The sequence below is a fragment of the Rhamphochromis longiceps genome, linkage group LG20 (assembly GCF_057381845.1).
Source record: "Rhamphochromis longiceps isolate RC_006_pf linkage group LG20, R_longiceps_female_GT1.1, whole genome shotgun sequence".
Classification (NCBI taxonomy): Eukaryota; Metazoa; Chordata; class Actinopteri; order Cichliformes; family Cichlidae; genus Rhamphochromis; species Rhamphochromis longiceps.
Genome location: NC_140576.1, coordinates 6,024,190 through 6,051,184, shown reverse-complemented (window position 1 = coordinate 6,051,184; position 26,995 = coordinate 6,024,190). Strand labels below are relative to the sequence as shown.

The 26,995-nt window shown below is 41.5% G+C and overlaps 3 protein-coding genes across 3 annotated transcripts in view; 2 read left to right on the top strand and 1 right to left on the bottom strand.

Moving 5' to 3' along the window:
• The first annotated feature begins 1,644 nt into the window (after positions 1-1,644).
• Positions 1,645-10,919, top strand: LOC146644779 (uncharacterized). Its single transcript, XM_085394227.1, has 10 exons — positions 1,645-1,756; positions 1,893-2,030; positions 2,230-2,361; positions 2,538-2,675; positions 4,024-4,161; positions 5,210-5,347; positions 5,924-6,037; positions 10,142-10,288; positions 10,553-10,681; positions 10,780-10,919. The coding sequence occupies exons 1-10, from the start codon at positions 1,645-1,647 to the stop codon at positions 10,911-10,913; spliced, it is 1,320 nt and encodes a 439-aa protein (XP_085250353.1). The 3' UTR covers positions 10,914-10,919.
• A 1,505-nt stretch (positions 10,920-12,424) lies between these two features.
• Positions 12,425-24,821, bottom strand: pigt (phosphatidylinositol glycan anchor biosynthesis, class T). The gene is made up of 11 exons (XM_085393943.1): positions 24,406-24,821; positions 23,726-23,903; positions 22,712-22,839; positions 20,182-20,282; positions 19,857-20,031; positions 19,661-19,758; positions 19,278-19,434; positions 18,878-19,078; positions 13,890-14,055; positions 13,676-13,759; positions 12,425-13,540 (listed from the first exon to the last, which is right to left on the bottom strand). The coding sequence occupies exons 1-11, from the start codon at positions 24,797-24,799 to the stop codon at positions 13,291-13,293; spliced, it is 1,932 nt and encodes a 643-aa protein (XP_085250069.1). The 5' UTR covers positions 24,800-24,821; the 3' UTR covers positions 12,425-13,290.
• An 892-nt stretch (positions 24,822-25,713) lies between these two features.
• Positions 25,714-26,995, top strand: part of phactr3a (phosphatase and actin regulator 3a) — a 34,565-nt gene continuing 33,283 nt past the window's right edge. The window contains exon 1 of the mRNA XM_085393984.1: positions 25,714-25,944. Coding sequence (XP_085250110.1) covers positions 25,842-25,944 — 103 coding nt within the window. The 5' untranslated portion in view covers positions 25,714-25,841. The remainder of the gene's footprint in view (positions 25,945-26,995) is intronic.

The window sequence follows — 26,995 nt, the reverse complement described above, 5'->3', positions numbered from 1 at the left end:
TGCAGACAATCTCACGAATTTCTCACTGTTCCTACTGTCACAGATATGACATAGTGATGTTTCGTTGGTATCATCTACAACAGATAAAAGAAGAAAAAAGTGACAAATTTGCAAAAAGCCTGTCTGGAACTTGGTAGAAAGGCTAAACAGACAAGAAATGAAAAAAAAAAAAATTCAAATGCAGGTATATGGATTTGTTTAGAGTCAAAATATTAATTTGTTATCCTACAAAACAATAATGTCATATACATTAGGTGAGACTGAACAAAATTCTGGTATCAGAAATAATGGATATGCGTACAATAAATACTCGTTGTTAAATGTGATTTAGATAACTTCATAGCTTCATCTGAAGAACAGGAACAATCAAAAAATAAACAAGGACACAGTGTACACAAGGAAGCAGGGGACTGAACAAGATAGTAACAATTATATATGAGAGAACAAGGAGAAATATGTGATTCATTTGATACTTTTATAAATCGTAGGTACCAACAAGATATAGCAATATAAGAAAGTCAATTGTGGGAAAAATCTTCTTAATGTTCTTCATGAGCATGTCGTTGTTGTCTTGCTATATGAAGAAGATATTAAATACTGTGTAGATGTTTTACTAAGATGCAAACACAAGATTCATATTATCATTTCAGCAACAAGGAACGTAAAAAACAAAATGTTTCTGATATGACACCTTATCAGAGAGAATATAAGACTACAAGCACAACGATCCAGCATCATTCAACTGGCCACTCAGTCAGTGGTTGTGCACATTCTTTTGAGCAAGAGGTGAACATGGACAAAGGCTGTTCTACAGTTTGTGTATTGATTGTAGCACTTTGTGCATTGGTGCACTTTGGCACTGTTTTTTCCACAGTGAAAACTGGTGGCATTTTCACAGGTGAGTTTGGGTTTTTCTTTTTTACTTAGACGTGTTCAACTCATAACTGTCTTCTTAACAATTCTTTCTGAAATGTGCATGTTTGTTAGTTACTTATATGGTCTGTTTGGGGACCACACAGCATCATAACTTTTGGCCCAATTACCACACCTCATTCATATCCTTTTCTGCTTCACTGCTTCTTCTAAAACCAGAATGCCCACGCCATCTTAAGCTTGATCAGTCATGTAAGGGGTGTGAGCACTGTCCTAGAGACAGACTTCTTGAGAGAGGGTGTGGAGTAAATTTTTGGTCAAACATTCTCAGTTTATAAAATGAGAGATAAAAAAGTTTCTTCAAGTTAAATCCACATTTACCACCCTCATTCCGTGAAACAGAATTCAAGAAAAACAGAAGAGGAAGAGGAGAGAGGAATTTGCTGCACTTCAGGAATAGCTGCTGCACAACAAAATACTGTGATAGTGACTGGCAGGGTCAATGCATGCAGACAATATAACAGCATGCAATCTTTGACCACAAAAATGAAACACAGCACTAAAGTAAAGTGAAAGGAAAGTGAGATCAAACACAAACACTGCCTGCTTACGGATCCTTTCTGAAATGTGCATGTTTGATTTTGTCAAACAGCCAATTTGGCATCACAACTCTTATTCCTCACAGCTCATCCATGTCCTTTTTTGCTTTTCTGCTTCTTTCAAACCCAGAATGTCCACGCCATCTTAATCTTGCTCTGTCACGTAAGGGGTATGAGGACTGTCCTAGAGACCACATATGCTGTGTCTACGATGGTGAAGAAGTCTGTGTCCCTCCTGTTTCCAGTATGTGTCACAATGTTTAATTTCTTCTTAAGAGGGTGTGGTAAATTTTTCATTGAGTCTTCTCAGTCAGTAGAATGAGAGAGAGTCTAAAAATCAAATAAATTCCAGTAAAATCCACATTTACTGCACTTTCTGATTAGAGTTCTTTGTCTGCACTAATTTCTCTTTCCTTCCAGCAAAGCCAGGAGTGTGTCCTCGTCGGCGCTTAGACTTTGGACATTGTGCTGAAATTTGCTCTAATGACAGAGACTGTCCTAATAATGAGAAGTGCTGCTCCAACGGATGTGGACATGAGTGCATGGCTCCATTGTCAGGTGAGATTGAACAAAGTGACATTTTAACAACCAAGTTTCTTTTGACTCAGATTTGTTCAGCTTATAATCTACTGCTCACGGTTTCTTTCTAAAATGTGCATGTTTGTTTTGTTTTGTTAAACAGCCAAACTGGCAATCAGACAGCTTTATAAGACTGACTTCATTTACCACAGCTCATCCATGTCCTTTTCTACTTTACTGCTTCCTCCAAAACCAGAATGCCCAAGCCATCTTAATCTTGCTCTGTCACGTAAGGGGTGTAATGGCTGTCCTAGAGGCCACATATGCTGTATCTGTGATGGTGAAGAAGTCTGCGTCCCTCCTGTTTCCAGTATGTGTCACAATGTTTAATTTCTTCTTAAGAGGGTGTGGTAAATTTTTCATTGAGTCTTCTCAGTCAGTAGAATGAGAGAGAGTCTAAAAATCAAATAAATTCCAGTAAAATCCACATTTACTGCACTTTCTGATTAGAGTTCTTTGTCTGCACTAATTTCTCTTTCCTTCCAGCAAAGCCAGGAGTGTGTCCTCGCCGGCGCTTGCACAACAGGCGTTGTACTAAATCTTGCTCTAAAGACAGAGACTGCCCCAATAATGAGAAGTGCTGCTCCAACGGATGTGGACATGAGTGCATGGCTCCATTGTCAGGTGAGATTGAACAAAGTGACATTTTAACAACCAAGTTTCTTTTGACTCAGATTTGTTCAGCTTATAATCTACTGCTCACGGTTTCTTTCTAAAATGTGCATGTTTGTTTTGTTTTGTTAAACAGCCAAACTGGCAATCAGACAGCTTTATAAGACTGACTTCATTTACCACAGCTCATCCATGTCCTTTTCTACTTTACTGCTTCCTCCAAAACCAGAATGCCCAAGCCATCTTAATCTTGCTCTGTCACGTAAGGGGTGTAATGGCTGTCCTAGAGGCCACATATGCTGTATCTGTGATGGTGAAGAAGTCTGCGTCCCTCCTGCTCCCAGTACGTGTCACTATGTTTAATTTCTTCTTGGTGTGTGTGGCAAATCTTTGGTTAAACCTTCTCAGTTAATAAAATGACAGATAATAAAATTTCTTCAAGTTAAATCCACATTTACCACCCTCTCTGGTTAGAGTTCTTTGTCTGCACTAATTTCTCTTTCCTTCCAGCAAAGCCAGGAGTGTGTCCTCGCCGGCGCTTAGACTTTGGACATGGACTGCTCATTATAACATTTTTCAGTTGTCTGGTTTCATTACTAATATTAAACACAAGCTATGTACCATACACGCCACTATTGGAGCATGGTTGAAAATGAAAGTGTGTCTTAAATGACATGTTATTAGAGAGACTGCAAATCTGTGAGCACAAAGACCCGGCATCCACTAACTGGCCTTCTCAGCCTGTGGTTGTGCACTAGTACACAGACAGTATTTTTGCACACAGGAGCACATTCCTTTGAGCAAAAGATGAACGTGGACAAACACTGATCGACTTTGTCAGTTTTTTGTTTGTTCTGCTAGAACTTACTGCAAATTAACAGGCAAATTTTCTTTGGGGGGGGGGGGCTCAGATGTGCTCAATTTATAATCTGCCTGCTTACGGATCCTTTCTGAAATGTGCATGTTTGATTTTGTCAAACAGCCAATTTGGCGACTGCAAAGCATCACAACTCTTATTCCTCACAGCTCATCCATGTCCTTTTTTGCTTTTCTGCTTCTTTCAAACCCAGAATGTCCACGCCATCTTAATCTTGCTCTGTCACGTAAGGGGTATGAGGACTGTCCTAGAGACCACATATGCTGTGTCTATGATGGTGAAGAAGTCTGTGTCCCTCCTGTTTCCAGTACGTGTCACAATGTTTAATTTCTTCTTAATAGGGTGTGGTAAATTTTTCATTGAGTCTTCTCAGTCAGTAGAATGAGAGAGAGTCTAAAAATTAAATAAATTCCAGTAAAATCCACATTTACTGCACTTTCTGATTAGAGTTCTTTGTCTGCACTAATTTCTCTTTCCTTCCAGCAAAGCCAGGAGTGTGTCCTCGTCGGCGCTTAGACTTTGGACATTGTGCTGAAATTTGCTCTAATGACAGAGACTGCCCCAATAATGAGAAGTGCTGCTCCAACGGATGTGGACATGAGTGCATGGCTCCTGTCATAGGTGAGATATAAACAACATGACAGTTATCCACAGGATATCAACTGCTGCAACACATATCACGTTGCAAGTTGCAAAAAGGCTGTCACTGACCATTAATTTGTGCAGACATAATTAAATATAGGAAAATATATATACTAAGATTAATAATTTAATATATGTATACTTGGGAATGCACGAAATTTGAGAAGGTGAAAACTTGTGTTAATCTCCTTTTTTTGCTTGGGGGTAAGTTGGGTACTGAACAACAAAAACCATTAAGACTCTTGTAATGATGCAGTATCAGACTGCACAAGTCTTGTCTGATATATGGGAATTAGAGTGTAAATGTGGGGTGGTAATATGAATTTAAACTAGACTTCTCCAGGAAACTCATTCCTTAGCAGGAAGAAAGAGGTCCAATAGCATCATTCCGTGAAACAGAATTCAAGAAAAACAGAAGAGGAAGAGGAGAGAGGAATTTGCTGCACTTCAGGAATAGCTGCTGCACAACAAAATACTGTGATAGTGACTGGCAGGGTCAATGCATGCAGACAATATAACAGCATGCAATCTTTGACCACAAAAATGAAACACAGCACTAAAGTAAAGTGAAAGGAAAGTGAGATCAAACACAAACACTGCCTGCTTACGGATCCTTTCTGAAATGTGCATGTTTGATTTTGTCAAACAGCCAATTTGGCGACTGCAAAGCATCACAACTCTTATTCCTCACAGCTCATCCATGTCCTTTTTTGCTTTTCTGCTTCTTTCAACCCCAGAATGTCCACGCCATCTTAATCTTGCTCTGTCACATAAGGGGTATGAGGACTGTCCTAGAGACCACATATGCTGTGTCTATGATGGTGAAGAAGTCTGTGTCCCTCCTGTTTCCAGTACGTGTCACAATGTTTAATTTCTTCTTAAGAGGGTGTGGTAAATTTTTCATTGAGTCTTCTCAGTCAGTAGAATGAGAGAGAGTCTAAAAATTAAATAAATTCCAGTAAAATACACATTTACTGCACTTTCTGATTAGAGTTCTTTGTCTGCACTAATTTCTCTTTCCTTCCAGCAAAGCCAGGAGTGTGTCCTCGTCGGCGCTTAGACTTTGGACATTGTGCTGAAATTTGCTCTAATGACAGTGACTGCCCCAATAATGAGAAGTGCTGCTCCAACGGATGTGGACATGAGTGCATGGCTCCATTGTCAGGTGAGATTGAACAAAGTGACAGTTATCCACAGGATATCAACTGCTGCAACACATATCATGTTGCAAGTTGCAAAGAGGCTGTCACTGACCATTAATTTGTGCAGACATAATTAAATATAGGAAAATATATATATTAAGATTAATAATTTAATATATGTATACTTGGGACTGCACGAAATTTGAGAAGGTGAAAACTTGTGTTAATCTCCTTTTTTTTGATTGGGGGTAAGTTGGGTACTGAAGAACAAAAACCAACCGCACAGGAGCACATTCCTTTGAGCAAAAGATGAACGTGGACAAACACTGATCGACTTTGTCAGTTTTTTGTTTGTTCTGCTAGAACTTACTGCAAATTAACAGGCAAGTTTTTTGTTTTGGTTTTTTTTTTTTGGGGGGGGGGGGGGGGGGGGGGCTCAGATGTGCTCAATTTATAATCTGCCTGCTTACGGATCCTTTCTGAAATGTGCATGTTTGATTTTGTCAAACAGCCAATTTGGCGACTGCAAAGCATCATAACTCTTATTCCTCACAGCTCATCCATGTCCTTTTTTGCTTTTCTGCTTCTTTCAACCCCAGAATGTTCACGCCATCTTAATCTTGCTCTGTCACGTAAGGGGTATGAGGACTGTCCTAGAGACCACATATGCTGTGTCTATGATGGTGAAGAAGTCTGCGTCCCTCCTGCTCCCAGTACGTGTCACTATGTTTAATGTCTTCTGAAAAGGGTGTGGATTAAATATTTGGTTAAATCTTCTCAGTTAATAAAATGACAAGTAGTTTAAAAATAAAGTTTGCACATACAAATTGTGCTAGATCTTGCTTTGATGACAGAGACTGTCCCTTTATTCTGAAGTGTTGCTACAATGGATGCGGACATGAGTGCATGGTACCAGACATAGGTGAGATACGAACAAAGTGGCAGTTATCTAAAGCAGCGGCCCCCAACCTTTTTTGCCCCACGGACCGGTTTATGTCTGACAGTATTTTCACGGACCAGCCTTTAAGGTGCCGCGGATAAATACAACAAAATAAAACCAGTACCAGTACCCAAAAAAGAAAATTTATTCATAACACACTGGAAAAGAGCCAGGGAAACCGATTTAATGATAAAAACGATAAAAAATAACGAAACCCTAAAAAAACTATAAATTTCACAACCGAGCTTCAACTCTCGCAGCCCGGAACCAAACGACTCACGGGCCTGTACCAGTCTGTGGCCCAGGGGTTGGGGACCGCTGATCTACAGGTTATCTGTTATCATGTCATCTACAATAGGTAGAAGTCAGAAAAGGCTGTCTCTAACAATTGTGCACAAAAAAGAGAAAATGTTTAATTTCATACACATTTCCTTGAGATTGTATGAAACATGAAAGAGTGAGAACTTTAAAAAAAAGCTTGTTAGTCTTCTTTATGACCATGTGTTTCGTTGTGTACTGCAGACCAGAGACTTACTGCTGTCATTTTGTGTGAGACTGTATAAGTTTTGCCTGATATTTGGGAACTGGAGTGTACACGTTGGGTGGAATCTAACTTGAAATGAGAGATTAATCAACTGGATCTCCATGAGACTCATACCTTAGTTGAGAAGAAGGAAGTGCAGTAAGCATCCTTCAGAGAAACAGGGTGGCCACAGCCTAAAACACAATCAAATGTTTCACAATTTCCAGAAACTCTTAGAAGAGATTTTTATTAATTTACTGCAATTCAGGGTTCAATAAGGTCAAAGGATATCTTTCAGAGGGACAACCCACCACACTCTCTGGAGTTCTTGGTCTATACTCATTTCTCTTTCATTTCAGTAAAGCCAGGAGTGTGTCCTCACAGACACTTGGGCCACGGACGTTGCCTTGAATCTTGCTTTAATGACAGAGATTGTCCCTTTTTTGAGAAGTGTTGCTCCAATGGATGCGGACATGAGTGCATGGCTCCCTACAAAGGTAATAGATGCACAAAGCAGCCAAGACCCTTTAAATAATTCACCAAGTGGTTAATGGTATTTTGTAACTAATCATATTTTTGGGTTTGGTGTATCTGTGAAGGCTAGCTGCTGCCCTCTGCCTGAAACCACCTCCATGTGTGCTGGTCAGTGTCCAGGAGAGCAGAAGTGCTGCAGGACATCCTGCGGTCATGCGTGCAATGAGCCCCGCTGATTAGAAAGTACCAAGTCAATCTACATTAAACATCTTTACAAATTTACTGTGGCCTTCTCTTTAATGCAATACTTTTTTTCTTTCTGTAATATTATTAAGACTTTCTTTTTCTGATGATGACAAATGTTTTTGTAAAGGCAGACTGCGTGGCTAGGCACTTGATTATATGCGTCTGTGACAACGGGACTGAAAAAAACACCTCAATTCAGAGAACAGGGAGTGTGGCTCCAGACCTGCTGCTTTTACTTAAATCTACTTCAAAACAAGTGATTTCCTGTCCCATTAAAGATAATATTCATTACTTTTAGGTATCTTTCTTTGTATTTGTTTGTTTGTGAGAGTATTTGGGTATCGTGTTTTGGACAAAGTTTGCATTTAAAAACAAAAAAGAAACCATGTTGAATTCACTCTGACATAATGTATCTCTGTATCTGATTGTTCCTAGTAGGGAGATTGAAAAGAAGCAATAATCTCTCCATGTGAGCTCAGAGGCTTCAGAGGGCAGTGAGATATCAAATCAGAATAACCTGATTTGTATTTTATTACAGTTTCCTCACAGTAACATCATGCACTATGATTTAATGGAGTTACAGTTTCAAACTTCCAGAAAACAAATCAATGTTCAAACTAGAGCTGCAAAAAATAAAAACAAAAATAAAAACGCCGACACTGCTATCAACAAAAATGGTATTTTAAGCACAGCTATCGAGTTTTTATAGTCAGTGCATGCCTGGTTTAGACACTGCCCATTGGTTTACATAAACAGATATAATATGATGATATTCCATTTATAGTCGCATATAACGTTTGAGCATAAGCTAAGAAACAAGTCAAGATAGGAACACGAAAATATGTATCTGACAACCTCCTTTCTTACAGAAAACATGACTCATGTTCGTCACTTTGTGGTGAAAGGAAGCAGCGGCATCAACCCTTACTATACCGTTCTCGTGTGATTCCTCTGGGAAGTAAAGTATCTTAAATTAGGCTGTGAGTGATATGGATTTTGGCCCGTCAAGCTGTGCGCCCTCCTCCACAGCAGCCTCAAGCTAACAAGCTAATTAATAGGAGGCAACAAGAAAGAAAGCTTAAGTGGGAGACTGACTATGGTGCACCTTTACACCACAGATAAAATACATTATTAACACATTCAATGCAAATGTAACATTTTTTCTTCTGTAATTGGCAGCAGTTAACAGCATCCAACATTATTAAGGGTAATTTTGTGCTGAGGATGTTTAACAATGTCATAGATTTGTATAAATGATACCTGCTGCTAAAGCAAAACACACGGCTGTTTCCATTATTGCTCCCCATTCTGTGCAGGGGAGGAATTTAAGTGCTAAAAGCGGAAAATCAGAAGTAAATAGCATGAACATTTCACAGTTTGTGAGCACACAAAAACTGCAGAAAAATGAGTTTGTCAGAGTGGCCATATGTAGGATTTCACACTCTCAATTTGGAAAGCTCTGTTGAAACAACCAGTTAAAATCAATCGTTGACATCTTTCAGTCCTATTTCCAAATAAAAAATATTTCAGTTTTAATCAAATGTAATGATTTGTTTTTATCAAGCCAAATCTTCATTTATTTATTCTTTACTTTGTTTATCATTTCATTTTATCAGTGCATCCCTAGTTTTAGCACAGCCTACTAATTTACATAAATATGATACTATGTGACAATATTCAGTCAATAATAGCATGTAATGTTGGAACAAAAACTAATAAACAAGTTAGATTGGAAGACTAAGACATGTTCTCCACCTTGTGGAGAAAAGAAGAAGTAGCTGCTTGAGACTTACCAACACTTCTTGTAGAATTTCTGTGGGAAGTAAAATATTCTGTAATGGACTGTGTGGTCTGCACAGTGGTGTACACGCCAAGCACACACCCAACTAAACTGAACAGAGAGGCCATCCTCCACATCACCCTTAAGCTAACACGCTAAACAATAGTTATTTTGTAGAGTCATAAAGTCATCTCATCCAGTAAATGCTGTAAATCATCACCAGAGCATAAATTATTAGTCTTAAACAGAATCATTATTAATATTGTGGACACCTTATGTATGTAATTGATGTGTGATTTAAACAATCTAGGGCCCAACACTGACCCCTGGGGGACACCAGAAGCATAACTTCCTTCTCTAATATATGAGCAAGAATTCATTTAACTTCACAAACTGGTGCCAGTCTCTTTAAAAAAAAACAACTCTGAAATTACTTTAAAACTCCTCATCTGATCTATTGTATCAAATTTGTTTCTGAAGTGTGTAAATAATCCAACCGCATATTGTTTTTGTTTTTTTGTCTATGGAGTCTAATAATGCTAGATGGAAATGCGGGCTGGTTCACTGGTTAAAAAGAAAATAAACCGCTTCGCACATGTCAGATACTGTTGGAGGAGAAATTGATTCATTTGCTGGAAGCACTAAAATAAAGTGAAGGTAAAATTAGGTCACATGACAAAAACTATTGTTCATCATAACATTTTTCAGCTGTCTAGTTTTATTACTAACATGTAAACAACATTAGAAGATTCATACCACAGTACATGCCATATTTTATCTGTAACTCTACAGGCACAAGGACCCAGCATCCTCTAAGTGGCCTGCTCAGCATGTGGCTATGGACTAGTGTACAGTATTTTTTGCACACAGCAGTACATGTTTTGAGCAAGAAGTGAACATGGACAAACACTGGTGGACAATTTGCGCATTGGTTTTAGCATTTTGCGCATTAGCGCACTTTGACACTGTTCTTTCAGCGAGCGCTTGTTGCAAAATAACAGGCAAGTTTCTTTTGACTCAAATTTCTTCAACCCATTATCTGACTGCTTACGGATTCTTTTTGAAATGCGCATGCTTGTTTGTTTAGCAACCAAATTGGTAACCACTCAAAATCATAACTCATGTCTCCTTTGGCACGGCTGATCCGTAATGCTTTTCTGCTCTTTTCTTTCAAGTCTCAGCTGTCTAAAAGTCAGTCAAAAGGCCCGTGTACCACACTCTCCCGTTCTATCTCTTTGTCTATACTGATTTCTCTTTTCTTTCAGGAGTGTGTCCTCGCAGGCGCCTGGGCTACGGACGGTGTGCTGAATTTTGCTCTAATGACAGTGACTGCCCCGACAAGGAAAAGTGCTGCTCCAACGGGTGTGGACATGAGTGCATGGCACCGTACGTAGGTGAGAGATCAACAAAGTAGAAAACACCCCCATGTACATCCCAAGTGTTTAAAGGTATTTTATAACTAATCATATTTTTTTGACTTCGCTGTGATCAGTGAAGCCTGGCGGCTGCCCCCTGCCTGAGACCACCCCCATGTGTGCTGAGTACTGCTATCACGATGGTCAGTGTCCAGGAGATCAAAAATGCTGCAGGACTACCTGTGGTCATGCATGCAGTGAGCCCTGCTAAGGAAGTCCATCATCTACATTAAACATCTCTCCTTTTTAAACGGACACATTTTTCCCACAAAGAAAAAGTGGCCTGTTTGCATTTATTCCTTGTTCTCTTTTTTTACCGCCTGTATTCTTACTTCAGTGTGAAAAACAGTATATCTGTTCCATTTCTAATTAAAGCCTTAGAGTATGATGCATTGTTTTTGTTGTTTTTGTATGACCAATAAAAATAGCCCAATCCTGTATAACCTTGCTATAAATGTGTTTTTAATAGATCCTGGAATTCACAAGCCTGTCGGGTTTTTTGAGTCCGTTTCCCTGCAAAAACAAATGATGAAATGTAGCAAGAATGGAAAGTGTTTCCTGGCAGAACACAAAATGATTCAGATGGACAATGAAAACGTTCTTAGTTTTCAGCATTGTTGCACACTTGTGTCTCAAAATGTATTTTGCTGTTTGTTATTTAAAGAACATTTTAGTTTTTTTTTTTATAAATTACTAGTTTGACCAAAGAAAGTTGCAACAATCAGTGACAAGTTCCTTTACTATATCATGTCCGAGGAGAAAACTTGCAGTTTGTAGCAGATCACATATGAACATCAAATTCTACATGTGGAAAGCTGCTTTTCGCTTTGTTTTTGTTCCACAGTTGGCAAACACACAGGGGTAAGAACTGCTGACCTGGCAAATACAGAGAGACCTCTGTGTTTGTTCCTTCAGAGTCTGTCATCAGTGAGGCCAACTATGTTTACACAAAAATGTGGGCACTCAATGGGAAGTAATAATGTTCCAACTCCTGTTTAATTTAGAGTTGGGAACTTTCATGTCTAGTAATTTGAAAAATGATGTTTGGCAGTTTATTGAAAAGGCAGTGACAGTAATAACAATACAGAACATAGTCAAATATTCAAATGGAGCTCACTGTTTTACAGAAATATTTTTCTAGGAAGGAAAACAAACAAAAATGTGTGTAAAAGGCTTAAACAAAAGTAAATGCATGGCAGTATTTTATTTAGTATTTAACATCTACAGGAGCTGCTCAGCCATAGAACCCAGGACCACAAAGCTCCAGGCACAGTTTTAGTGCTGATGTTAATCCCAGCGGTGTTTGGAGTTCTGCAGTTGAGTCAGCAGTTTTGGTGACTTTTAGACTGTATCACCTCAGCCCTTGGTGAAACCCCTCTGAAGATCTACATGTCCAACAATTTGTGGCCAAGTTGTTGTGGCTCCTAGATGCCTCCACTTTGCTATATCACCACTTCACCTGATCATTAAATATCTTAAGAGGGAAAAAATTTCATGAACTGACTTGTTGCGGTGGTGGCATCCTATTACACTACCATACTCAAATTTAGTGAGCTCTTTAGAACAACCTTTAACAAATAAAGGCAGACTGCTTGGCTGTTACCTGCAGCAACAGGAGTGAAAGCACCTGAATTTAGAGAAGAGGAAGTGTGGCTCTGTAGTTTTGTCCATAGTGTATTTGTTGTAAGACAACGAAAGTGCTTAAAACTGATGACTTAATAATTCAACAAATAAAAGGTTTTTATTATGCTCAGACAATTGCATTCAACATTCAAAACTGTAACCAAAATCAGTGCCAAATAAATATTTGGTAAAGGGCAGCTCGGTTTTACTTGACAACGATTGATATCCTGTGTAGAAACATGAAAAAAGTTCATTTTATCACTTTTAAGTCTATACTTTTTAGAATTCGTTTCACACAATATACGACATCATACTGGAATGAGTTTTAGAGTTTTTAATGCGCTGTCATGAATGAAGTTTCAATTAAGATAAGCAGCCTAAAAAGAAAAACGTTAGGACATCCTGAAGTGACTTTGACTTGGTGTATCTCATAGTGGCGGAGATGCCAAATAAGTCTTAAGACCACTTAGAGACCAAAAGCGATTATATTTCTGAGTCCAGAGGCTTCAGAGTGCAGTGAGATATGAAATCACTGTTTCCTCAAAGTATCAGTATGCCTTAATGACAGTGTGGCATTATGTTGTAATGGGTTATAGTTTTAAAAATCCAGAAAACAAACAAACAAACAAACAAACAAAAAAAACCCTACCCCAAATCCCCCAAAACGAAGGGGTATTAAAACACTGCAGCCCATTGCTCAGCTTTGGTTCCTCATATTTATCAAACAAGAACAAATCTTCAACTTCCCGTCTACTTTTTTTGTCCTTAGGCAGCAAGAAATTGCTTTAAAACACAAATGTATCCATCTTATTCAATTCAACAACAAAATCCTCAAGTTGACAGGTTTTAAAACATTCATAGCAGTATTTGTCCCAGTTCTTCCCTGTATATTATATATTTTCCAGTAGTTCAACGAAAGGAAAACTTCCTTTCTAAAAGATGCCACTTGGCATGCTCACAAAGCCTCAGAGTGGCGGGACGCCCCTCATCCTTCGGATGACGTTAGCGATCCGCTTGGCCAGTCCTGGGTTGGGCTCTTCGATCTGGAAGCTCCGCGTTAGTAAGTTGTATAGAGAGCCGTAGCCCACAGCCACTACAGTGCATGTGAGGCAGATGACATTGTAAGGCATGCTGAAGTCTGGAGTGGGCAGATTGACAAGCAGAGGCTCTGTGTAGATGCGGACAAAGTAGCTGGACTCTTCTTTACAGGGAAAACTGGTGAGAGAGGAAAATTTGATCATCCCATTTTCTAGATAAACGTGTCTGTGCAGAAACTCAAACAGTCCGTGAATAAAACACAATAAATGTCATTTTCATCAAGGTGGGTGGGAGATGGGGCTGTGTACTTACAAGCTGCTGAAAAGTGGTCGTTCCCGAGTGCTGTTTGTATGCATGGCGACAGTGCTTGGTACAAGAGAACTAATAACTGAAGATCTAAATGTTAAAGACAAGGACAAGGACTTTAGACAATAAAAGTCTGAAATTAATTTAAAATCCTAAAAAATAAAAAGCAAAAATCATTTGAGAAGCAACACATGTCACACATGCAATCCTACGTGCATACCCGACATAGAAACCGTGGTTGGGATCGGGTGGGTATTCAGTCCATTTGAGCAGAGCCCTCTCAAACTGCACTGTAACCTCAGTCACAGAGTTTGGAGGAAGCTGGATCAGCATCTCCAGCAGGTGGGGCTTCACACGGTCCTTAGATGGCTCGTAGTGGATGTAGCCTAGCAGAGGAAGAAAAAAAAACAAGTGACCAATAATACACTGATTAAATGTTCAAACTAGAACTGCACAAACACAAAGGCTCTGGCATCTGCTGTCAAGAAAATTGTATTTTAAACAGCTATCAACCCAGAGTTTTTACAGTCAGTGAATCCCTAGTTTAGACACAGATCACTGGTTTATATAAATTACATAATGGGACAATATTTAATCAATAACAGCATGTTATTCAAGTTAGAAATGAACACCAACATATGTATTTGATAACTGTTTCTTACAGAAAACATGACTCATATTCTCCACCTTGTGGCAAAAAGAGGCAGCTGCATGAACCCTTACTAACCCTTCCTGTGGGTTAATGTGGGAAGTCAAGTATCTTACAGTGGGCTGTGAACAGCATGACCGACTTACCCCTGTAAGGTCAAATGTATCATATTTGAAACATGAGTTTTTGAGACCTTTACATCATTAGTGTGATTTCTTTAACCTTAAACCCTTTACACATTTTTGCTGAAGATGAATAGTCATCAATAAATTGCACAGAAATGCTGGTGTAGCAAAAATCATACAAGTCAAAACTCATAATTCATGACAGGTTCAATAAAAACTCCAGCTTCAAGAAAATTAGATTTTTCTGGCAATTATTTCATGGTTCAGATTTTACAGGGTTAAGTAAAAGACTGAATAATAATATCCATCGTTGAAGAAGTCAACATCAAAAATCAAAGCCTGCAAAGATGCTCACATGTCCACAGGACATTTAAGCTAACTAACAGAAGGCAACAAAAATGAAAATGAAATCAAGTTGAAGGCACACAAGTTCAGCTCAAGTGGGAGTCTGACTATCGTGCACCTCTACAAAGTGTAAAGAGAAGGCTGTGTATTCATTTGCCACTGGCAATTTGTGCTTTTAAAGAACATAATTAGCATCATCATGTTGATGTTTGAATCAAGGTATGGGGGTCAGAGGCAGGGGACAGCACCTTCAGAAAGCCACTCATGGACTGTTTCTTTGAGCTGTAAGTGCAACTTTCATTTTTATGTGCAGGTGTTTCATGGCAATAGACAAAGCTGCAAGAATCAACTAAACAACATGATGTAAGATCTACTTTTCTTCTTTTATTTAATTAAACCTCCTAAGAAATGATTCAGTGGTCATATTCAGATCCATGAAACAGTCCCAGTAAGACTTGCAGACATAGAAACAAAAAAATAAAGATGTATTGCTTTACCTTTATATCAGATCTATTCTACCAAAGCAGGCTTGTTAAATAGGTTGCGGGGAGGTGGCTGAGTGATAGTCTTCTAGTTGAATTTGTGATATGCTAATGCTAAACAGCGCAAAGGCTAATAAGATTTTTTTGTAGACTGGTTGAGGTCCTCTCCGTGAATCGCGACCTTATCGTGGTGGAGGGGTTTGTGTGTCCCAGGGATCCCAAGGTCGATGTTGTCTGGGGGCTTTTGCCCCCTGGTAGGGTCTCCTGTGGCAAATTGGTCCTGGGTGAGGGACCAGACAAAGAGCGATTCAGAAGACCCTTATGAAGAAAACATTGAGGGAACAGTTTACCCTGCCCGGGATAGGGTTACCGGGGCCCCGCCCTGGAGCCAGGCCCGGGGAGGGTGCCCGACGGGCGAGTGTCTGGTGGCCGGGCCTTAGTCCATGGGGCCCAGCCGGGCACAGCCCGAAAAGGGGACATGGGCCCATCCTCCCGCAGGCCCACCACCCGCAGGAGGGGTCGGGTCCATTGTGTGCCGGGCAGCGGCCAGGAGCGGAGGCCCTGGCGGACTGATCCCCGGCTGCCAAGACTGGCAATTGGGACATGGAATGTCACCTCTCTGGTGGGGAAGGAGCCTGAGTTAGCGCGTGAGGTTGAGAGGTACCGGCTAGATATAGTCGGGCTCACCTCTACGCATGGCTTGGGCTCTGGAACCAGTCTCCTGGAGAGGGGCTGGACTCTCAGTCTGGAGTTGCCCCTGGTGAGAGGCGGCGGGCTGGGGTGGGTATTCTAATATCCCCTCGGCTTGCTGCCGGTACGTTGGGGTTTTCCCCGGTGGATGAGAGGGTTTGTTCCCTGCACCTTAGGGTCGGGTAACGGGTCCTGACTGTCATCTGCACTTATGCGCCGAGTAGCAGTTCAGAGTACCCTGCCTTCTTAGAGTCCCTGGGTGGGGTGCTGGAAGGTGCTCCACCTGGAGACTCTGTTGTCCTGCTGGGAAACTTCAATGCTCACGTGGGTAATGACAGCGAGACCTGGAGGGGCGTGATTGGGAGGAACGGCCTCTCTGATCTGAACCCGAGTGGTGTTTTGTTATTGGACTTCTGTGCAAATCACACTTTGGCCATAATGAACGCCTTGTTCGAACATAAGAGTGCCCATAAGTGCACGTGGCACCAGGATGCTCTAGGCCACAGGTCGATGATTGATTTTGTAATCGTATCACCAGACCTGCGACCATATGTTCTGAACACTCGGGTAAAGAGAGGGGTTGAGCTGTCAACTGATCACCACCTGGTGGTGAGTTGGATCAGGTGGTGGGGGAGGATGCTGGACAGACCTGGTACACCTAAACGCGTAGTGAGGGTGTGCTGGGAACGTCTAGCAGAGGCCCCAGTCCGCGAGATCTTCAACGCACACCTCCGGCAGAGCTTCAACAGCATTCCGAGGGAGACTGGGGACATTGAGTCTGTGGGACTCCAGAGGCAGCCGACAGGTATCGACAGGCCAAGCGGAATGCGGCTCGGGCAGTGGCTGAAGCAAAAACTCAGGTGTGGACGGAGTTCGTAGAGGCCATGGAAAAAGACTTTCGGACTGCCTTGAAGAGATTCTGGCAAACTGTCAGGCATCTCAGCAGGGGAAAGCGGTGCTCTACCTGCACTGTGTATAGTGCTGGCGGAGCGCTGATGACTTCGACTGACAAAATTGTCAGGCGGTGGAAGGAATACTTCGAGGACCTCCTTAATCCCACTGACATGTCTTCCGAGGAGGAAGCAAAGTCTGGGGATGAGGGGAATGACCCGCCAATTTCTGGAGGCGAGGTCACTGAGGCAGTTAAACAACTCCTTGGTGGCAGAGCCCCTGGTATTGATGAGGTCCGCCCAGAGGTCCTGAAGGCTCTGGACGTTTTAGGGCTGTCCTGGTTGACACGCCTCTACAATGTTGCGTGGAAATCAGGGGCAGTACCCCTGGAGTGGCAGACCGGGGTGGTGGTCCCCATCTTTAAGAAGGGGGACTGGAGGGTGTGTTCCAACTACAGGGGGATCACACTCCTCAGCCTCCCTGGGAAAGTCTATGCCAGGGTGCTGGAAAGGAGAGTTAGTCTGCTAGTCAAACCTCGGATACAGGAGGAACAATGCGGTTTTCGTTCTGGTCGCGGAACACTGGACCAGCTCTTTATCCCCTCAAGGATACTTGAGGGTGCATGGGAGTTTGCCGAACCAGTCTACATGTGTTTTGTGGACTTGGAGAAGGCATTTGACTGTGTCCCTCGGGGTGTCCTATGGGAGGTGCTGCGGGAGTATGGGGTGTCTGGCCAATTGCTACAGGCCATTCGATCCCTATACAACCGTTGCAAGAGCTTGGTTCGCACCCGGTGGGTGATGGGCTCCGCCAGGACTGCCCTTTGTCACCGATTCTGTTCATAATTTTTATGGACAGGATTTCTAGGCGCAGCCAAGTGGCGGAGGGCTTTCACTTCGGTGGCCTCAGAATCTCATCTCTGCTTTTCGCGGATGATGTGGTTCTGTTGGCTTCATCGGGTGAAGGCCTCCAGCTCGCACTGCAACGGTTCGCAGCCGAGTGTAAAGCAGCGGGAATGAGGATCAGCACCTCCAAATCTGAGGCCATGGTTCTCAGCCGGAAAAGGGTGGAGTGCCCACTCGGGGATGAGTTCCTGCCCCAAGTGGAGGAGGTCAAGTACCTCGGGGTCTTGTTCGCGAGTGATGGGAGAAGGGAGCCGGAGATCGACAGACGGATTGGTGCGGAGGCTGCAGTGATGCAGACGCTGCACCGGTCCGTCGTGGTGAAGAGGGAGCTGATTGTAAAAGCGAAGCTCTCAATTTACCGGTCAATCTACGTCCCTACCCTCACCTATGGCCACGAGCTGTGGGTAGTGACCGAAAGAACGAGATCACGGATACAAGCGGCGGAAATTAGCTTCCTCCGAAGGGTGGCTGGCCTCTCCCTTAAGAGATAGGGTGAGAAGTTCGGCCATCCAGGAGGGACTCAGAGTAGAGCTGCTGCTCCTCCACATCGAAAGGAGCCAGCTGAGGTGGTTCGGGCATCTGACAAGGATGCCTCCTGGGTGCCTCCTGGGGTTGGTGTTCCAGGCATGTCCCACCGGGAGGAGGCCCCGGGGCAGACCCAGGACACGCTGGAGAGATTATATCTCTCGGCTGGCCTAGTAACGCCTTGGTGTTCCCCCGGATAAGCTGGAGGAGGTGGCTGGGGAGAGGGAGGTCTGGGCTTCTCTGCTTAGGCTCCTACCCCCGCGACTCGGCCCCGGATAAAGCGGATGAAGATGGATGGATGGATGAGGCTCATATGTGGACCAAACTGTACATGTGAAGGCCATATAAGACATACATTTTTGATTGAATTAATAATTCATAAGTCAGCTGCTCCATGATATTCTTATTTCCACAGTGGCCTTAAGTGAAGTTAAGGACATTGTACCGGACCAATATCCTGTACTACACTGTGTACTCACTGTACAGGATATTGGTCATCTTTCAAAGGTAAATTGTTTTTGGGACAATGTAAATTTATTATTCTGATTGCAAATGAACAGTGCACACATCCTTTACTGCTTTCTAAAAATACTCACTGGGCTTGTTGTCCTTTCCCTTGCTCGTCACACTGAGCGTGTGGATGTAGAGACGAAGATACCAAGGTACCGAGTCCAGCAGCAGTACAGGGAAAGACCTGTATGGGTGGTTGTTGTACATTAATGTGTGAATCTCTCCTGTCTGCAGCCCGTATCCAGCCACATAACGCTCAGCATGGAGCAAGGGACGCAGCATTTCACCTGAGGACAGAAAGTCAGACTGATTTTAATAATTCACTGGGTGTAAAACAAATGTGACAATCAAAAAAATGCCTTAAAATTGTGTGAAGTGTGTGCATTTTATTATCTTGTTCTTGTTTCATCATACATTCTTCAAGACAATATTCTGACTATTATACACAGCTTTATACATTATACAGTCTCTACTCTTCTGGCTCACCCTCATTGGACTTCCATCGAATCAGCAGGTTGAGGGAGCGCACAGTGCCAAAGGTGGTTTCTTGGGTCAGATCGTACACAGAGAAGGTCCGTCTGTCTCCCAGCACCACTGCCTGGCTCAGCAGGGAAGTGGCTGGGCTGAGCTCAAACTGCTCCCCCTGCAAAATAAAAACAGGTTTGTTCCAATCATAACTCTTACAGAGCTTCAATAATAAATTTGACATTATCTATACATACAAGTAGTGCCGTTTATCAACAGATAATCCACTAGATCAGCAACACCTCCATGTTCATATAGCTGTCACAATTCGATGTTTTGTACTCTAAGGTTTGAATTATCTAATGATTTAGATTTGCATATTTTATATTAAAGGAAAAGCTAACCTGAGGGTTGTCTGTGATGTCGATATATAATTTACTGGAGGAGGCCAACGGACAAGCTTCTGTCAGGGTCCGAGAGAACATCTTGAACAAAGACCACTCTGAGGGAAGAGACAGCTTGAATTAACAAAAGCCAGGGGAATGTTACCAAAACCCAAATATGGGACAGAGAACAAAAAAAAAACGTGCTTTCGCTCACCTCGTTTGGTCTGTCCAGAGTTGTGCAGGTCAAAGACTGAATTCAACGTCTGTCTCAGCTCCCAGGATGTGGTTTTGCACTGCCAGTCCTGACACACGGACCTGATGTGCACTGCCTGGGAATGAAAACTGCTGTGGAAGAGTTTCTCTGACTTCAAAAGGACAGCGAGACCAGCCTGTTCGGAAAACATAGTGAGGAGAAAACTTAATACGCTAACAGATGGCATTGATGTCCCGCGCTTTTTTTAGGAAGAAAAATGCACATGTAAAAGGGGGGGGGGGGGAGAGAGAGAGAGAGAGAGAGAGAGAGAGAGAGGGACATTTACCTTGGATCCACATGGCAAGAGTTTCTTCCAGGGTGTCAAATTCTCTGTGCAAACAATTTCTCGTGGGAGGGTGGCATAGCGAAGGAAGCTGTGGTCTGTCACTTTAACACACACACACACACAAATATTGCATATGCAGTACAGTGAGTCCTGGGGCATCTGCAGTGCTGTAATGGGTATTCAACTGTCTAACATGCACCTCAGAATAAGAATATCACATGCCCAAATAAAATCTAATATATATATTAAAAAAAGAGGCACCTGAGTACAGGTAAAGCACTCATTTTATTGCAAAAGGTTTCTTTAATGCAAACAGGACCTGTGTAAAAAGTGTTCATCTGTTTACTTATTCCCAAACAACAACAACAACAACAACAACAACAACAAAAAAACACAACTAAACCAAGTTTCTAACGGGGTGCAGCACACCTGACAAGCCTGACAATCATATCACCTGTAAAGTCGACCATTTGCAGTAACATGAGGTGTAAAATCACTAGAAACTAGGGCTGGGCCATATTATACCGTTGACAGTAATACCGGTACAATGCTAGGCAACGATAAGAAAATAAAATATCGCGATAGAATATGGGTAAAACGCGCATGCGCAGTGCCTTTGTTTTCGCACATGGCAGAAAAAGCATGGCGGCAACAGAGAATGAGAAGGGAGAAAGCGGATCGTTGAGTGAAACGGATGAACCACAATTGGTTTGTAAAAAATGGTGCAACTTCAGTGGTGTGGAACTGGTTTGGCGTTTGTCCATCAGATACCCACCAAAGCACATTTTTTTTGTAGAACATGGAAGCGGGCCGTCGTTTTTGCCGTATTTGTCGGACTAAGGTGCTCATAAATCTGGGAGTAATCTGTGTCCTAAACTCCGCTCCCTTCAGGTCCCAAAGTCAAACGAACACTGCAGCATCACTAAGAGTTAAAAACTGTCTAAATTCTTTCATCTTTAATAAAACGATCAGAATTGCTGCTTTACCAGGTGTAACTATGAAGTTTAACATCCAGGCATCCATGAAAACAGAATTTATTACATTTAACGGAGTTAGAAGTTAGCAGGAAGTTAGCGGAAGTTAGCTCGCTAGTTTTGCTAGTTACCTAAGCATGATATAGCATGTTCTGACTGAGAGATTTCTGAAAAAATTCAAACGTACAGCTCTGCTATCATTTCCAACATAAATGAAGACAGGAAGCTACACAGCAGTGAGGTTTGTAAGGTTACTGAAGTTGGGCTAGGTGGTATTTAATGATGTGCTAGGTGATCGCTAGCGACACAGCTATGTTAGCATAACATAAACAGTGAAGAGCTGGAGGATGAACGCTAACACTTTTCCACTCGTGAAGGTTCCTGATGGTTAGAGACAAATGCAATCGCATGGCAGGATGCTGTAAACGGACCAAACTTCAGTCAGGAGAACAACTGAGATAATCCATCCACAATAGAAGGTTAGTCGTTAACATACTGCAACAACATGGGAATAGAGCAGCTGTGATAGAATACAGCATTAATGAATCAATGGTACAGAAGTGGAGGAAGAAGAAGATGAGTTGAATAAAGTTTGATTTATCTGACTGCTTTGTTTCGCTTAATGTGTCTTATAATCCCGTGCACCTTATGGTCCGAAAAATACGTATTTGACTTTTTTATTTGGCACACTGCAGTTTAATGTTGCAAAGCATCTCTTTTTAACTTCAGTGGATATTATACATGGTTATGCTCAGGATATGTCAGCCCATTTCTACTGGAAATGCCTTTTGGTTAAACTTTCAACAGGGAATTTGCATTTGCACTGTTAAATTTTTTATACAGCTTTAATGCACATAAAAAACAGCTGCTTGTTTAAGTGAAAATAAATGGATGGGGGTTTTTTTGCGCTAGTAAAGTTGTGGAGTTGTATTTTGTCTTGCATCAATTATATCGTCAGTTATATCGTTATCGCAAATTTTCAAATCTATATCGTGATTAATATTTTTGGCCATATCGCCCTGCTCTACTAGAAACAATAGTTTAAAAAACAAAACTAAAAACAGAGCACATGTCTAGGTTAGATGAGGAAGAAGGTTATTGCACTAAATCTCTGAGACTCAATTGAAATTGAAAGAAATTTGCTACACATGGTCGTTTGGAACAAATGAGAATCTTCCTAGAGGTTGCCAACCTTTCAGAATTCCTCTAAGAGCACTTTGAACAGTCATCAGTGAGGTTAACAAAGTTTTGAGCAAAATATTCAAGCTACCACAGTGTTTGTGACTCTGACAGACACAAGGTAAAAATGACAGACTGATCTCCAGTAATCTGAAGCACTTTATCGCAGCTGATGCTGTTAAAGTTGTATGAATCATAACTGACCAGTGATGGAACAAGTTGAGAAGAGGATTACTGCAAGAGAATTTTCTCTAGCACTAATTCTGTATAATAACGTGATATTAGACAGTTCAATGGTGGCTGATGACACAATTAGCTTTTGCAGAGGTTCATTACTAGAGATGTTTCTCTAAATGCAAAAAGGAGACTGACTGTACCGTTGCCTAGTCCCAGGGGTTTGAAGGAGGCACTGGGCTGAACAGTGTTGGTGGAGTCAATAAAGTTCAGTGATGCACAGAAGATGCCTGACAAAACATTGGTTAGCTCCTTCCATGTAGCATCGACACTGGGAAAGGCAGAAAAAAGGCATGTGGAAATGTTAACATGATTTAGCAAAGGTAGGTTAGGCAGCAACTATATCAAAACAAACTGTAGTCAAAAGTTGTGGGAGTAGAATTTCTGGCAGTTTTACATGGGTGGGGGGAAAAAAATCAATACAGCAAACCATTACAATACTTTGTATGGTGATATTGTATCGATACAGGGTCACCAAATATTGATACTCTGGGAATATAACGAACAAGAGGGTTCATCACATGCACCACCATCCTGAGATTATGTTAGCTGAGCAAACTTGCATTAAATTCAATGAAATTCACATTTAATTGATGTATCATCTGAAACAGATTGCATGTAATTCAATCGCAGACTGATGACAGATTATCTCCGTCTTAATGCAACAAGTTTATGGCCAGTTTTTACTGAGAGTTATTTTACTGCATAACTTTTTACTGCAGCAAAAAAACTACCTGAACTGTCTGCTAGTTCGGCAAATGCTTGAGAAACATCACTGTCATTATAAGAACTAAAGGAAAAACACAAAAGCAAAAAACAGCAAGGACGGTTATGGATGAGCAAAACTGGTAGGTTGGTGGTTCAATCCTCTACTTGTCTAGTCTGCATGTCAATGTATCCTTGGTCCACATACTGAACTCCTAGTTGTCGTTGATGCCACCATTGGAGTGTCATGTGTGCATGGTAGATTAAAAATGCTAAGGCATAGAAAAAATGTTTACGAAAGCAGGTTAATGAATGTGTTTGTGAATAAGTGAATGAGGCTCATAGTAAGAAGGGGGTTTAAATGCTCAGAGTACAAAAACACTATATAAGTACGGGTCTGTCTCCCCTCCCCTTATTAATCCACACATTCATTTCATCTCTGTTGTACTCACTCTGTCACTGAGTCTTGGAACCAGACCCAGAGCTCAGCTCCAGGTGGGGATGGTATAAAGGGTTGCCCCCACTGCATGGTCCTCCAGTAACCTTGTGTAAAAGAGATGTGCAGTTCTCTGACTGAGAACTTGGAGATGACCTGGCCCAGAGACTTGGGGAAAAGCCGGTAGTGGGACACTGAGAAATGCAACAACGTGGTTTAGAGTTAGAAAGACCAAACATTGTTGTAATTTTGAGAACAGGAGAAAGAAAATCTTATTGAATGAATGTGGGGTGTATTAAACTCGTATAATATTTCCAATAATGTATAAATACTCCTGAAACCAACTAAACAGGAACAGACGCAGATTTTAACAGGAAGGGGATATCAATAAATGAAGAAAAAAATGGTGATTTATAAAAGAAAGTCAACTGACGGAAAATGCAGATGCCCTATCACGTGGTATTTTTAATGTTTCAATCTGACAGATTATAGGAGCATCGAGAAGCAAAAAATGAACCCTCATTCCGAAACATTTAAATGCTTATCATTTTATACATTTACAGCTTTTCTGTCAGCTATTCGACAGACTCAAGTATATTCAAAAGTTACTTCTATAAGAAGATAAAACATTTACATGTGTGTATTTTCTTATTCGTGCCTAACAGAGTGTTATCTCCCTACTAGCAGTTAGCTTACCTTTGTTTTCTCTCATGAAGTCTGTGTCCCACAGGGTGCGGAACTGGAAGCTGGCATAAATATCTCCGGAGTGCAGAGGTCTGATGACCAGCTCTTCTTGGAAGTCGTCTTTAGGCTGTGGTACCGACGAAGGTACCACTGTTTCAGGTGCAGAAGTGCCCTGAATGTCGGCTGCAGCATCAACCGTAGCGGCTTCTTTAACCTCGGTTGCTTCCCACCGTCTCTCCTCCACCGCGGGCTGGTCAGCCGTTTGTTCCGCTGTTTGTGCATTATGGTCAACCCCACCGTGGTGGTCATTAACTGGCGTCGTTTCATGAATGTCTGCGACAACAAACACGGACAAACTAAAAAGAATAAGCAGCCAAGACCAGCAGCTGCAGCTGTGAGTAGCCATTTTTCTCGAGGCGGTGGTTGACTTCCGCGTTAACGCGTCATGAGTAGAATCAGCCAATGAGCTGCTTCCATATGGAGTCATTCTTGGCACTGACACGAGGCTGCTTTGTTTTAAGCCAAAATATTTTCTTAAAAATAAAAACATAAAAATAAATTATATATATATATATATATATATATATATATATATATATATATATATATATATATATATATATATATATATATATATATATATAATACATGCTAATATGTAATATGTTTCTGATTTATTTTAAGCAAATTCTAAAATAAAATAAAGAAATACATTTTAAAAGCGATCAGTTACATGTGAAGGCGGTATGGAAGCGGTATGGCAAATTATAATTTATATGTAGATTAGATAAATTATATTTATATCCATGTGAAGACAATAAATGAATCCATAGATAAATGTAAACTACAGTAACTGCACATAATGTGTCATATGTCAATTTGTGAATTGTAACCAATTAAACAATTACAGACCTGAAAATTCTCAATTAATTTAGCCTATCAAACGTCTGCCCATCTTAATCTGTCATTTTACAGCATTACCAATGCTGCTTGCAAATATATTAAACCTTATAGACCCTGAATAAATGGTGCTACTGGTGTGTTGCCAAAACTCATAAAAAAGCTACATTAATAATTAATAAAGGCCATAAATTCAGGTTATCGGTGTGCGAATAAGCATGGTGCTCTGTTGAATATTTGGTCGCGTTGCTGGACAGGGATGGGCATCATCAACCCGTTGGCATCATCGGGGGCAAATCACCCCTCCCTCATCCACACATCATCGCGCACACAGCCCAGACTCACACGCACACACACACACACGCACATACACGCACATACACAAACACACACGGAATTTCGGCTCAGCCATGGCTCCCTGTTAGGTACTCAAAGCGGCTGTTGTCAGAGCGAATTAAATCTACTCTCGCTCGTTGCTTTCCTCCTGACCTTGCCTGCCTCCGGTTGGGTTTTTAATATTTTATTTAGGATTCCTGCGCTGCCTCCCCATGGCTACATCGGATGGACTAGACGGCTGTCTGCAGCGAGGCAGATCTCAAAGTGACCCGAACATACTCACCGAACCGGGCATCGAGTTGGCTCACGGCACAGGTAAGATAGGCGTTATTTTGTCTACATTCATCCGCTCCATATGCGAGTTTTTATTTTTATTTTATTTTATTTTTCTAAGGTTGCCGCTTCTTTGGCGTTGCAGACCTCCTTGTTTGCTTAGTGGGATGTCAGAACACTAAGGCACAATTAGCGCATATGCTCCCGACACTGGATGTAGAATATGACTGTAACGCTGAATCGTGGAGCTGCATGTTGAAGACGAATGCCGTCTCAGCGTCTGTGAATGGCTGCATTCCCCACCAGATTTGCGCCTTACAAAGACGCCTGTAGCCCTTTTGGCTGATATGGATGCAAGTAGTATTTGGGAATCCGCGTGTTGGCCGTTTAATGTGATATTACCGTGTGCAACTTTTACTCTATTGCCTATCTATTCCCTTCCATGCTATCCCAGCCCCTTTATAGTGAACCCATGCTATTTAGCATCACAAAATCTGCATGCATGTGTGGTCCATGATCCAAGCTTAACGAATGTGTTGTCCTGTCTGATCCACTGCTATAGCGTTGTTATTAAGAGAGATCCATGGAGGGATTCATGTTTTGACGTGTTGCATTAAAAAAGAAAGAAAAAAAAGCACATGCTTCTCTTATTGTAGGCCTATGCCTAGAGCTCTGTCCCTGTATTGACAGCACTGAATCCCCACCCCATACCGAACTGATCACTGCTGCGATCAATAGCCGACAATCCACGTGATATAGGCTATAGGTGGAAATGTACCCAACTTATCATCACAGCCTTGTACTGGTACAATCGGACTGGCCAGTTATTGATCCTTCAGGTGATCTTTCCAATATGGTGTCCTTGTTTGTTTCTCTGTGGGTTAGTCATCTAATGTTACTCATCTTTCTGCTTTATGGAAGAGGATAATGAATTAAACTTTCATTAATGACAGAACACCAGGGAGCACTCATGCCGTGCTCTCCTCTGGTGAGCTCCTGGAAGTGAATTTGGTTGTTATTGTGCTGGAAGAACTAGTAGCCTATGCATTCACCTGAAATACACTGATTTATTTTATTTTCTTTTTTTTACGTA